Here is a 13,701-nt window from a genome sequence, read left to right as displayed (position 1 = left end):
GCAGCAGCGTGGCCTCCACAGAAGTTACAACATCAATAAAGCGTAACTGGGGCAGACTGCCATGGCTAGGGGTGGGACTGTCAGAATTTAAGCCACAAGGTGGTCAGTCAGTCAGTTGTATTTATTGAGCACTTACTGTGTGCAGAGCACTGTACTAGGTGCTTGGGAGAGTAGAATATAACAGATAAATTTCCTGCCCTCAATGAGTTTACAGTCTAGAGGTGGTCTGCTGGAATGTTGATGGTGTCACTATGGGGATCAGTCAATGGTATTTATTATTACTACTAATAATAATTAAAATGACAGTAGTAATTATTAAGCACTTACTACGTGCCAAATACTGTTCAAAGCACTGGGGTAGATACAAGATAATCAGATCAACACAGTCTCTATCCCACATGGGGCTCACAGTCTTAATCCCCATTTTACAGACAAGCTTACTAAAATAAAGAGAAGTTAAGTGACTTGCCCAAGGTCACCTAGCAGACAAGTGGCAGAGCCGGGATTAGAAGCCACATCCTCTGACTTCCAGGCTGGTGCTCCTTCCAGTGGGCCACACTATTGGAGTGTTTACTGTGTGCAGAGCACTGTACTACAAGCTTGGGAGGGTACAATACAATAGAGTTGGTAGATGTGATCTCTCCCATGAAGAGCAAGGGTATGTGCATTGGGGAGGACGACGGTGAGGGGAGAGTGAAAGAGGAAAGCAGAGGCTGAGTGTGAGGAGAACCCAGAAAGACTACAGGCCCATACCCAGTGCCAAGGCCAGTGGATGTGAGGGGAATGCTGAATGGAGGAGAGGGAGTCTGGGTGAGAAAAGTGGCATCAAAACAAGAGCTGTTGGCTCCCTGCGCCTGGGGCCGCACCAGGACTTCCTTGTCCTGGGCTAGAGGGAAGGCATGGCGTAGCGGATAGAGCACGGGTCTGGGAGTCAGAAAGTCACAGGTTCTTCTCCCAATTCTGCTTCTTGTCTGCTATGTGACCTTGGGCAAGTCACTTTATTTCTCTGTGCCTCAGTTACCTCATCTGTAAAATGGGAATTGAGACTTTGAGCCCCACATGGGACAAGGACTGTGTCCAACGCAATTTGCTTGAATCCACCCCAGTGCTTATTACAGTGACTGGCACTTAGTAAGTGCTTAACAAAAAAGAGATACTCCCCTGCCTGCCTCCCAGAGGTCTCCAGGCCCTCTGTTCTGGGCAGGAGTAGAGATGACAGGAAGGATGCCATCATGTCTCCACCTTGAAGGGAATTTGTGAGCTTGATGTTCAGGGGCACATGATTCTGGGCCTCCAAGCAGCACTTGAAGGAGGGGGAGTGGGTGCCGGGGTTTGGAACCCTCCCTCCCCGAGCCAGGAAACTGGCTAGTTATCTCTCTCTTCAACCCAGCGAGGTAATTTCCTAGACACTAATCAAAAGGCTCAAGGTTCAAAGCTTCATGATCTTGCTTGCCTGCAGTTTGGCAGGAAATAGAATGCTCTCATCACCCTCGTGGATGTAAGAATTTCCTGGGTGGTTTAATCTGAGCTGTCTGGATGTGTGGTTCGTTCAGCCATTACTTGGTTTAATTTACTTTGCCTATTGTGAGAAGATTCCGGGCTTGCTCTTTGAATGTCTCACTTGAGACAGGATCCAAAATTCAATGGCAGGCATATGTCTTCTCTACTTCTACAGCAAGAATTGGAAAATAATCTAGCGTTCATGGAAAGAAGAAAAGTCTGCCTAGAGGAAACATGAATCTTCATTAACAAACAGCACGTTTGAACTTGCTTGGGTCTGAGGATAATGCCGCTAGGAACAGTAGGGAAACAAGAATTTTTAACAGAGAATCATTAATGGTTGGCCTTGTATGTTAATAATCAGTTATGCCATTCATTCTTCCTCTGAGGAGCAGCATGGCTTAGTATACAGAACACGGGCCTGGGACTCAGAAGGACCTGGGTTCTAATGAGCCCGCTGTTGGGCAGGGATTGTCTTTATCTGTTGCCGAAGTGTACATTCCAAGAGCTTAGTACAGTGCTCTGCACACAGTAAGCATTCAATAAATGATTGAATGAATCCCAGCTCCATCATGTGTCAGCTATGTGACCTTGGCCAAGTCATTTCATTTCTCTGGGCCTCATTTACCTCATCTGTAAAACGGGAATTAAGAGTCTGAGCCCCATGTGGGACAGGAACTATGTCCAAGCTCATTAACTTTTATCTACCCCAGCATCTAGAACAGTGCTTGGCACATAGTAAGCGCTTAACAAGTACCAAAATTATTATTACTCTTTCCTGTTGATGCTTGGCCCAGGAGAAGCAGCGTGGCTCAGTGGAAAGAGCACGGGCTTTGGAGTCAGAGGTCATGAGTTCGAATCCCAGCTCTGCCACTTGTCAGCTGTGTGACTGTGGGCAAGTCATTTAACTTCTCTGGGCCTCAGTTACCTCATCTGTAAAATGGGGATTAAGACTGTGAGCCCCACGTGGGACAACCTGATTCCCCTGTGTCTACCCCAGCGCTTAGAACAGTGCTCTGCACAAAGTAAGCGCTTAACAAATACCAACATTATTATTATTATTATTAGTTAAAGCTATGGTCACAAAAAAATGAAGTTCTGAAACGTGGTCAGTCTCCTGGCACTGAAGTTATGCTCATCTTAATACAGATACCCCAAATAGCTGCCATATGGTGATCTGATATTGGGAAACTGAAAGCAAGAAGGGCAGAGGAAGAATTTTAAAAAACACAGTGAAACAGAGCCTCAGGCAAAGCTGTATCTGAAAACCTGGAGGGGGCCAAGGGGACGTGGAGGTCAATAGACCTGTGTCCAACAGCACAGCAAGGGACACTGTTATTTTTGTGCCCAGGTTCTGGTGATTCCACATTGACATTATATTATACATTACGCCTGTCTCCTCCTTTAAGCTCACTGTTGGCACAGAACCTATCAGTTCTGCCATATTGAACTCTCCCAAGTGCCTAGTATTATTATAGTACAGTGCCTTGCCCTCCATAAGCACTCAGAAAATACCACTGATGATAATGACGATGGCGTCTTTGCTGCATGCTTCTAGGTGAACTTCACCATTAGCGGTGTCTTCTTCAAGTACAAAGGACAACTAAAATGTGCCATGGTTACACCAAAATTTTCCACAAGGCAAACTGGAGGGAAGGAGTTGGGGGGAGGAAGGGGAGGAATGTGCACCACAAAGGCAGGTGTAGTGTGGAAGCTGTATTTATTTTGTTGTGAAAAGGAAGGCAGATGGAGGGTGTGGAGATACTGCCCTGCTGTAGACGTTGAAATATCTAGGCACAGCTTTGGGCTTTTTTTATGAATAGAAATAGCATGACCTAGTGGACAGAGCAGGGGCCTGGGAGTAGTCAGGAGGACCTGAGTTCTACTCCAGCTCCACCACTTGTCTTCAGTGTGACCTTGAGCCCGTCACTTCATTTCTCTGGGCCTCAGTTACCTCATCTATAAAATGGGGATTAAGACCGTGAGAGCCCCAAGTGGAACACAGACTGTGTCCAACCCGATTTGCTTGTGTTCACCCCAGCACTTAGTACAGTGCCTACCTAGCACATAGTAAGTGCTTAAATATGATAATAATTATTATTATAAATGCTGTCAAGTTCATTTTTCACGTATTTTCAAGTGTTTCTTTGGTCAACTACAAGCAAATTTGAAACAATGTTCAGCAATTTCCTAACACACAAGAAAGGTCTCTTTTTGAGAAATATTACTCTAGAAGGAAAGGTGGCTTAGCACTACCCAGTTATGTTGAAAATATGCTTTACTCCCCCTATTCTTAAGAGGAATTCTACACCATTTAATCATCACAGTTCTTTCAAGTACCCACACCTGCACCAGCTAGTCTGAGCTTTCCTACATGGCCGAGTACGGACCAGCCTTTCCGGCCTGCTAGTCATCCTGCCTCCTACCCCATCTCCCAAACACCTGATAGATGATAAGCTCCTTGAGGGCACAAAGTGTGTCCACTTACTCTATAGTACTCTCTCAAATGTTTAGTACTGTGCTCTGCAAACAGTAAATCCTCAATAAATGGCATTTATTGCTGACAGTGGAAGTAATAAGAATAACGGTATTTGTTAAGCACTTACTATGTGTAAAGCACTGTTCTAAGCACTGGGGGGGATACAAGGTGATCAAGTTGTCCCACGTGGGGCTCACAGTCTTAATCCCCATTTTACAGATGAGGTAACTGAGGCACAGAGAAGTGAAGTGACTTGCCCAAAGTCACACAGCTGACAAGCGGCAGAGCTGGGATTAGAAGTAAAGGCATCTGGAAAGACCTTTAAATAAAAGAATGAGACCTTGCTCCCCCTGAGTATCCAGTATTATCTAGCCAATTGTTTGCTGATGGTGTGGGAAAAATCAGCCTAGATGACTAAAACCCACAAGTGTCAATGTAGCTAATAATTTCAACTTATTATTAATCATAATATAATAATAATAATGGCATTTGTTAAGCACTTACTCTATCAACAAATACCAAAAAACCAAAAATCAAGCAATTAACACTAAGTCCTGGGGTAGATGCAAAATAATCAGGTCCTACATAGGGCTCACAGTCTAAGAACAAGGGAGAACCAGTATTGAATCCCCATTTTCACATGAGAGAACTGAGGCACAGAGAAGTGAAGTGACTTGCCCAAGGTCACCCCGCAGATGGGTGCTGGAGCCGGAATTAGAACATAAGTCCTCTGACTTCCAGGCTCTTGCTCTTTTAACTCAGGCTGTACTGCCTCTCATTTTTCCAGGCTGCTGAAAGAGACAGATGTGTTTTTGAGAGCAGGGAGAGAGGAGAGAATGGAAATAGGTTTAAGTTTTGATTCTTGTCTTTCCCCAGGCCACCATCTGATTGAGATACAAATGAATAATGAAATGACCAAAGCCAAGTGTGACTGTATCTTCTGGAGAAATGAGGCTGGTGTTAGCAATACTGCAAATTGGAGGCTGGAGGCGATAAGCTCAAAATTTTCATACAGTACCGGAGGCTCCAATGTGGGGTGACTGCGTCCTGTCACATATGAAGAATGGATTAGCACGTTCTGTTCTTCACGAATACACAGATATGCATCATCATCTCCCTAAAATTTAACAGCAACAAAAACAGAAAGTTAAAGACATTTGATTATGACATTTTTTGGCTGAAGGTAAAATAGATTCACAAAGCTAAATACCAGTAACTACTGTACCAGGACATTTCCAGAAAATGATGCACTCTCTAATAATTCTACTAATAATTGTTGTATTTGTCAAGCACCCTATGTGCCAAGCACCGTACTAAGCACTGGGGTGGATATATGATGATCAAGTCCCAGTCGGGCTCACAGTCTAAGAAGGGAGCCCGGCTACTAAATCCCTATTTTGCAGATGAAAGAACTGATACACAGAAAAGTTAAGTGACTTGCCCAAGGTCACACTGCAGATAAGTGGTGGAGTTGGGATTAGAACCCAAGTCCCCTGCCTCCTAGGCCCATGTTTTGTCCACTAAGCCAAGTGGTGACATGTATCTATGCTGCATTTTTTAATCATGTCTAAAACCTGCTTTATAGGTTGCTTATAATCTCGGGATAGTGGAAAAAGCATAGAGGCTAGGTTTGGGAGAAAACTGTGATCTTTATTATATTTGAAATTCCTGAATATTACATTCCAGAGAGAGAACTGAAACAGACATTAACCAGCAAATTTGAGGCATTAAAAAATGCTTGGACTCAGATATTCTTGCATATACATTTTTAAGAGTAACTGAATGGTGCCTTAATGTGGTATTTAATAGTATTGAATAATAATAAGTGGCTTTTCTTAAACTCTCACTTTGTGCCTAGCACTGGGGTAGGTAAAGAAAATCAGATCAAACATGAACCCTGTCCCACACTGGCCTCACAATCTAAGGGGGAGGGAGAAGAGGTATTTAACCCTCACTTTACAGATGAGGAAACGGAGGCACAGATAAATTAAGTGATTTATCCAAGGTCACACAGCAGGCAAGTGACCACAGAGAAGCAGTGTGGCCCAGTAGAAAGAGCACAGGTCTGGGAGTCAGAGACCTGGGGTTCTAATCCTTGCACTTTCACTTGTCTTCTGTGTGACCTTGGGCAAGCCACTTAACTTTTCTGTGCCTTGATAACTTCATCTGTAAAATAGGGATTAAATCCCATTTCCTCCCACTTACACTGTGAGCCCTATATGGGATAGGGATTGTGTCCAACCTGATTAACTTGTATCGACCCCAGTGCTTAGAATGGTGTTTGGTACATAGTGAGCACTTAATGAGTACTATTATCATTATCATTGGCAGAGTTAGGATTATAATCCCAGTTTCCTGACTTCCAATTCTGTGCTCTTTCCACTAGATCACACTGCCTGTGTCTCACCTCTCTTTCTAATTGAGGAGTTTGTCTCATTATTCAAATGACTACTAGGATGCAAACTATCCCCTTCAATCATTTGGCAGGGATTACATCAGATGGCCCACTGGAAGTTTCCATGGAGGGAGTGCTGCATTCTGAATACCATTTTCAGGCAACGATCCAAGCAGTTGTGTGTAGAGGTGAAGAGGTGAAAGGTCTGAAGCTGGGAGACCAAAAAGAAGACTAGTGCCACAATCCAGAGGGAATGTGACATGCCGTTCCCAGGGCCAATCCAAACGATAGGGTACAGGTGATAAAGTGCACCCTCTGGGGCAGTAGGGGAAATATCCTGCATCAAAGCAGGAAGCAGTGTGGTCTAGTGGATAGCGCACAGGCCTGAGAGTCAGAAGGATCTGGGTTCTAATGCCAGCTCTGACACATATCTGCTGTGTGACCCGAGCAAATCACTTCACTTCTCTGTGCCTCAGTTACCTCATCTGTGAAATGGGAATTAAGACCGTGAGACCCCCCTGTGGGATAGGGACTGTGTCCAATCTGATTTGCTTGTACCCATCCCAAACACCTAGATCAGTATTTAGCCCCGAGGAAGCGCTTAACAAACAACATTATTATTATTATCAACACACCTCCACTCTGGGGCACCACGTTTCTCTAGGGGGTGAGTGCTATGGTAGCCTAAACAAGTGAAGTCACAGGAGAGGACAGCACCACGAGGGAGTTTTAGAAACTATTTGATTGGCTCCAGACTGATCCAAGATGGGTTGTTCTTCCAATCATGGAACTCATCAGACAGGCAGCAGTGTGGCTAACTCTTAATGGATTAAGCAGTTCCACATATCCCACACGTGCCCACGCTTTCCTGTCCCCAGTGCTTTCCGAGTTTTTCATCTCTTACAGAAATTCTAAGAAAATGGGGCTAGGAGCTCAAGCAGGGAAGAGGTGTGCTACCACATTCTTTAAAAAGCATTAGAAATACGAGTTTGCATTGTGCGCAGTGGTCCCTGATGCAGTGATCTGAGGCAGCAATGGAAGAAGCTACATTCCCTCTACTCTCCTCTCTCGAAGCTACAGAAACACCAGCTACGTCTACTTCCTTGTTCTCCAGGATTCAACCACTTTGCCCCAGACTATCTGTCCATCCTGCGCTCCAACACTCAGGTCATTGTTCAGATCTGATAGCCCAACCTGTTCTCCATAGATCAGGCAATTATTGTACTCCTTGGACACCTCTCCCTTTTGTCCCCTCCTTCAATTCCCTTATACACATACAAATTAGAAGACCATTTCTGTAACACTAGAGGATTTCTGTGCTTTTGCTGGTGGCTGTATGCCTTAGATCTAGTCGGGGGAGATATACAGAAATAGAATCTGAGAGAATTCGGAATAAAAACATGCAGGGAAAGGGAATATTTTAAAATATCCTGAATGCTTTGCAGAATTATTTTACAAAGGGGTGCTCCCCAAAAAATTAGTTAATTGTGAGGAAAACTCCCCTTTTCATTGTCTTAAGAAGATATCTGCTCATCCAGTTCTCTAGCATTTATTTGGATTCTTTTTCATTTTTGAAATCCTATCACCATGGCAAAGCTTCTTTCCCACATGCAAGGGAGACATCTGGCAGCGTTGTGCTTTTCGACACAGCAACAGACATAGTCCAAGACTGCCACCTATGGATTGTACTGCCACATTGAAGCCAGTGTTCAAATAGGAGTGGGCTCAAGAAATGATTTAAATTAAAAACGTAATCCTATTTAATTTAGAAGATCTGACAAGACAACCCAAGGTAGGATGTCTTCAGGGATCGGCAAAGGTTAAATCCTGGCTTTTTCAACTGTAAAAAAAAACGATTTTCTAATTAGCACCTCAGAGATTATGCATGAATTTGCTTCAGGTCCCACTAGCTGCTACCTAAGGGCTTGAATACCACACACGTGGTTTTCAAAACAACCCATCAGATGAGTCCTTATGAGCCAAAAGAAGTATTCACTTTAAGAAAAAAGGGTTCAGGGTTGCAGGTTTCTTCACAATGAAACCTTTTCAGCACCATAATCACTGCTCCTCAGGGAGGAAAATCTAAGGCTGATGCAAATGCTGTCTATTCAGATCAGCAGAAAATCTTAGCTCAGGTACACAGAGACAGGGCTATTTGGCCAGGAAATTTAGTTCCCATGCCCGTCTTCCAACACACTCCAGAGTGCACTGCTGTCCAGACATGCTAGCAGCTCTATGTGCTCCCACCTGTTGGAGAGAGCAAATAATAATAGTAATTGTGGTGTTTGTTAGGCACTTACTATGTGCCAGGCACTGTTCTAAGCACTGGGGTGGATACAAGGAAATTGGATTGGACACAGTCCCTCTCCCACATGGAGCTCAAAATCTTCATCCCCATTTTACAGATGAGGTAACAGGCGCAGAGAAGTTAAGTGACTTATCCAAGATCACATAGCAGACATGTGGCAGAGCCGGCATTAGAACCCTTTTCCTTCTGACTGCCAGGCCCATGCTCTATCCACTAAATCACAATGCTTCTTCCTGATCAGAAACTGCATCCAATTGGAGACTCAAGCGAACTGGCCAGGACAAGAACCCCTCCAGAAAGGCAGGATTATTGGGGTTAGTTTCTGAGAAGTCTCTGGCCCAAGCTTAGTGCTCCATTGCCCCTCCACAAACAGTTCCCTGACTGCTGGGTATTCTGCCCAAGAAGGCTTCTTGGGTGCAGAGGATTTGGGTCTTGCCCTGAGGCAATTCACTGTTAAACAATATTTTCTAAGGGAAAAAAGGATTTTTAAAATCCTCCAAAAATATATTTTCTTGCACAGATCTCACCTCTGCTGGGTCAAGGGCTTTTATCACCAGAGTGTGAGGACATATTACCATCACCCTATATGAAATGTCTTTCCTACATAATTATTTCAAGTGAGGACCAGGATTCTAGAAGCTTTGTGGACTCGCCTCATGAAGTGGTGAGGGACATGAGAAATAAAGCAAGTGCTCCCTTTATGTTTTTGTTAAAGAAAAAGAAAATTAATGGTCCTCCCTCTCCATTCCCTTCGGTACCAGGATGCTCAAAAATCTCTAAAGCATACATAAGACATTATACTGTGGATTATCAACTGTCGACTAAGCCAGATATCATTCTGTTTTCAGAACTATAAGAACAGTGAATGATACTAACCATCCATTGGTCATGAGACAACGCAAACGATAAGTAGCCTTCATTGGGTCCACTCATTTCTATCAGCATGGAATGGTTCTCTCGTGTGAAGGACAAGAAAAAACAACGTGGCTCCTTCTCTGGATCACAGTTCCCAGGATTCCTAATGCAGAACTTTTTATTTCCGCAGTCAGAGGCATTGAACTAAACAGACAAGAAGAACAATCCAGTGACCCAGTGGCTTGGTTTTGGTTAATGATAAAATTCACTCCCTCTAAGAATATGCATTTTCAGAAAAGTGCATCCTCACAAACATCAAATAAAGAGAACAAAGATGCAAACTACAATGTAATAGAAATTGAAATGTGAAATTTTAGCTTGAAACTAATGTTAATGAAATCCTACAGAATCCCAATTAGAGGTGGTCTATAATAATAGAAATTCAATGAAAATTCCCATTTGGTTGACAAAGTATTCCAGTTCAATTATTATATTCAAATGCAAATTCTCAAATAAATGTTGATATTTCTTTTTTGCTCAATTCTGAAAGTGACATGCAAACTCCTAATACAGAGCTGTGAACCATTGTGGGCTTTCAATAAGGACTTGTTATTTGAAAACTTAATTGACTTGCATATATTGATTCCAAATCTCTGCCTGCCTTAAAGACACTTCCTATTTCACAGGGAGGCAACCTAAAAGGAAACCAGTAAAGAGAATGGGACTCTTGGAATCTTTAAATGGCTAGATTTAGTGTGGGCAGGGTTTAGGGGCTGCATCTACCAATTCAACTTTTTTCAAGTACTTACTAATAATAATGATGATGATGATAGTATTTGTTAAGCACTGTGTGGCAAGCACTGTTCTAAGCACTGAAGCAGATACAAAATTATCAGATTGGATGCAGTCCCTGTCCCACGTGGAGCTCACAGTTCTTAATCCCCATTTTACTGATTGGGTAACTGAGGCACAGAGAAGTGAAGTGACTAGCCCAAGGTCACACAGAAGACAAGTGACAGAGTCAGGATTAGCACCCAGGTCCTTCTGGCTTCCAGGCCTGTGTTCTATCCAGTATGCCATGGTGTTTCTCAGTGCTCTACACACAGTAAGAGCTCAATAAATATCACTGACCAATTACTATAATCTGAAATGTCCAAATATGCTCTGAAGGAAGGGAGGGTGTTACAATTGAGGGGGGCGGGGGGGCTATAAACTAGTGGTCAAGAGTGGGACAGTAGATGGTGGAGAGAAAGGCTGATAAGAAGGTTTGTTTGGTGGAGTCAAGTACTAGAGCTGAAGTGAAGTACAATAAGAGAGCGGGTAGGTGGGAGTTAGAAACAGAGACCCTTGTAATCAGGAGTTTTTGTTTCATCTGAAAATCAATGGGAGGGCATTAGAGAATTTTTTTATTTTTTAATATTAATGGTACTTAAATGCTTACTATGTGACAAGAACTTTACTAAATGCTAGGAAAGATGCAATATAAGCAGTTAAGTCTCTAGTCTGTGGTTCACAGATTAAGGGAAGGGAAAACAGGTATCGTACTCCATTTTTTACAGATTAGGAAACTGAGGCCCTGGGGCATTTAAAAATAATAATAATAATTATGGTATTTGTTAAGCACTTTCTATGTGCCAGGCACTGTACTAAGTGCTGGGGTGGATCCAAGTAAAATCAGGTTGGACACAGTCCCTGACCCGCATATTACAGATTCCCCATTTTATAGATGAGGTAACTGAGATCCAGAGAAGTGAAGTGACATGCCTAAAGTCACACAGCAGACAAATGGAAGAACCAGGATTAGAACCCATGACCTTCTCCCAGGCCCGTACTCTATCCATTACACCATGCTGCCTCCTCTGAAAAGTTAAGTGGCCTGCCCAAGGTCACATAGCAGGCAATTGATAGAGGTCTCCTGACTCCCAGGCCCATGCACGATTTTTCCACTAAGGCCACACTGCTTCTCTTCTTTTAAGGAGGAAATTGGCAATTTAGAGGAACTATGCAGCTGTAAGATGCCCTAAAACAAGAAGAGGCTGACAGTAGGGAGAACAGTAAGGAGGCTGTTATACTAATCTAGCCAGAAGATGATGAGGACTTATGCCAGGGTGGTGGTTGTAAGAGTGAAGAGGAAAATCAACCAATTAATCAGTGGCATTTATTGAGCACCTGCTGTGTGCTGAGCACTGTACTAAGTGTTTGGGAGGGAAAAGAATCAGTCATGTTAAAAAGCAGAACTATGAAATATTTCTGAGATAGAATTAGAAGCATTTAAAGGCATTCTGAATGTGGAAGATAAATGTCAGAGAGACTCAAAGAAAATGTTGGGAATTATAGCACATGGAGATTGCTGGTTTGACAATCAATCAATGACATGGAAAAATCAGAAAAGGTGAGAGCTATAAAATGAAAGATAAAGATTTTGGTTTTGACCATATTAAGTTTTAAAATATCAGAGATGGAAATGTCTTGAAGGCTGAAAGAAATGAGTTTAGAGGAGGGGTGGGAAATCTGAGCTAGAAATGTAGATTTGGAAGTCATCTGCACAGAAAGCGGCAGAAGCAATATGGCCTAGTGAAAAGTGCATGGGGCCTGGAATAAGAGGACCTGAGTTCTAATTCTGGTTCCACCTCTTGTTTGTTGTGTGAACTTTGGCAAGTGACTTAGCTTCTCTGTGCCTCAGTTTCCTCCTCTGTAAAACTGGGGTTAGGACTGTGAGCCCCATGTAGAACAGGGACTGTGTCCAACTTGATTATTTGGGATCTACCCGAGCACTTAGTACAGTGCTTGACACATACTAAGCACTTAACAAAATATTTAAAAAAACAGTAGCTGAAACCATGGGAGCAGATGCGCTCCCCTAGAGTGAGTGTAAAGAAAAAGAGAGGGAAATGATGAGCTTTCTGAATATCCAAAAGGTAAAGAAGAAAAAAGCCAGCAAAAACACTGAGGATGAGCAGCAGAGGTAAAAAAAAAAAAAAAAGAACCAGGAGAGTATTGTTTCAATAAAAAAAAAAATCAAAATCAGTGTTTCTAGGAGGAGAAGATGGACAACTGTACCAAAAGCAGCAAACAGGTCAAAAAAAAGTCCCCGAGCATGAAAAGGAAATGCAGCAAAAATTAGTCATCTTATTCTTGTAATTGAAATAAGAGAAAAGAGTGTTCCCTAATTGGTCTTCTCAACACATCTCATAGTAAAAATAATAATAATAATACTCATGGTATTTTTTGAGCATTTAATACATGCCAAGTGCTCTTTTAAATCCTAGGGTAGATACAAGATAATCTAGTAGGACACAAGTCCTATCCCACATGAGGCTTATAGTAAAAGAGAGAACAAGTATTTAATCCCCATTTTAAGATGAGGAAACAAGCACAGATAAGTTAAGTGACTTTTCTTTGGTCACACAACAAGCAAGTAGCAGAACCATGATTAGAATAGGTTCCCTGACTCCCAAAGTCAATGCTCTTTCCACTAGGCCACGCTGCTTTCCATGATTTTATACACAGGTAATTCTCTAAAACTACCATCTGCTCTGTTTCCCTTTTCCACTTACTTTCTTCCAGAATAAGCAGTCTTTGAATAAACTCCAAATATGAAAAATCAATTTCCTTTTGTGAAAAGTCACTTTTGTCTTCAATGTCCTTGGTCTTTGAAATTGGGTGATCTAACTGAATGTCATCGGTGCAGTTCGGCACATATCCAAATTTTTGAATTTTAGATCTGAAAGCTATCAACTCCCCCGTCCTGAGCAATAAGCTAATTAGGGTTTAGGCCTTAACCTCCTTGAGTCTACCCAGCCCATAAACTAGGAGAGAAAACTAAAATGGGCCAGCTTGGAGCAAGGTCCTCATTATTATGCACAACACATTGTACTCTCACAAGCATTTAGTACAGTGCTCTGCACATAGTAAGGGCTCAATAAATCCTACTGAATGAGTGAAGATTCTGCCATGTGTGCACGTCTTGCCATAGGAACAAAAGTTCCATTGCCCACTGCATCTTCACTCCCTCAGGGCATATAAAATATTGCCATGCTTTCTGCACCCATTTGTTTTAGGGCCTGCTGGAACCAGTAGCAGCTCTTAGTAGCAGTCAGATAGTCACAGCAAAAGCCTCATGGGAGCATCAGTATATTGCACCCCAATGCCTTCAATTATTTA

The 13,701-nt window shown here is 42.7% G+C and overlaps 1 protein-coding gene across 2 annotated transcripts in view; it reads right to left on the bottom strand.

Annotated features, from left to right (window-relative positions):
- Positions 1-13,701, bottom strand: part of FRRS1 (ferric chelate reductase 1) — a 55,805-nt gene that overhangs the window by 13,912 nt on the left and 28,192 nt on the right. For both annotated transcript variants that reach the window (XM_029063888.2, XM_029063890.2), the window contains exons 6-7: positions 9,559-9,741; positions 4,998-5,096 (exon numbers count right to left, since the gene is read on the bottom strand). In XM_029063888.2, coding sequence (XP_028919721.1) covers positions 4,998-5,096; positions 9,559-9,741 — 282 coding nt within the window. The remainder of the gene's footprint in view (positions 1-4,997; positions 5,097-9,558; positions 9,742-13,701) is intronic.

This window comes from Ornithorhynchus anatinus, chromosome 4, assembly GCF_004115215.2.
Source record: "Ornithorhynchus anatinus isolate Pmale09 chromosome 4, mOrnAna1.pri.v4, whole genome shotgun sequence".
Lineage (NCBI taxonomy): Eukaryota > Metazoa > Chordata > Mammalia > Monotremata > Ornithorhynchidae > Ornithorhynchus > Ornithorhynchus anatinus.
This window is presented reverse-complemented; position numbering and strand designations above follow the sequence as displayed.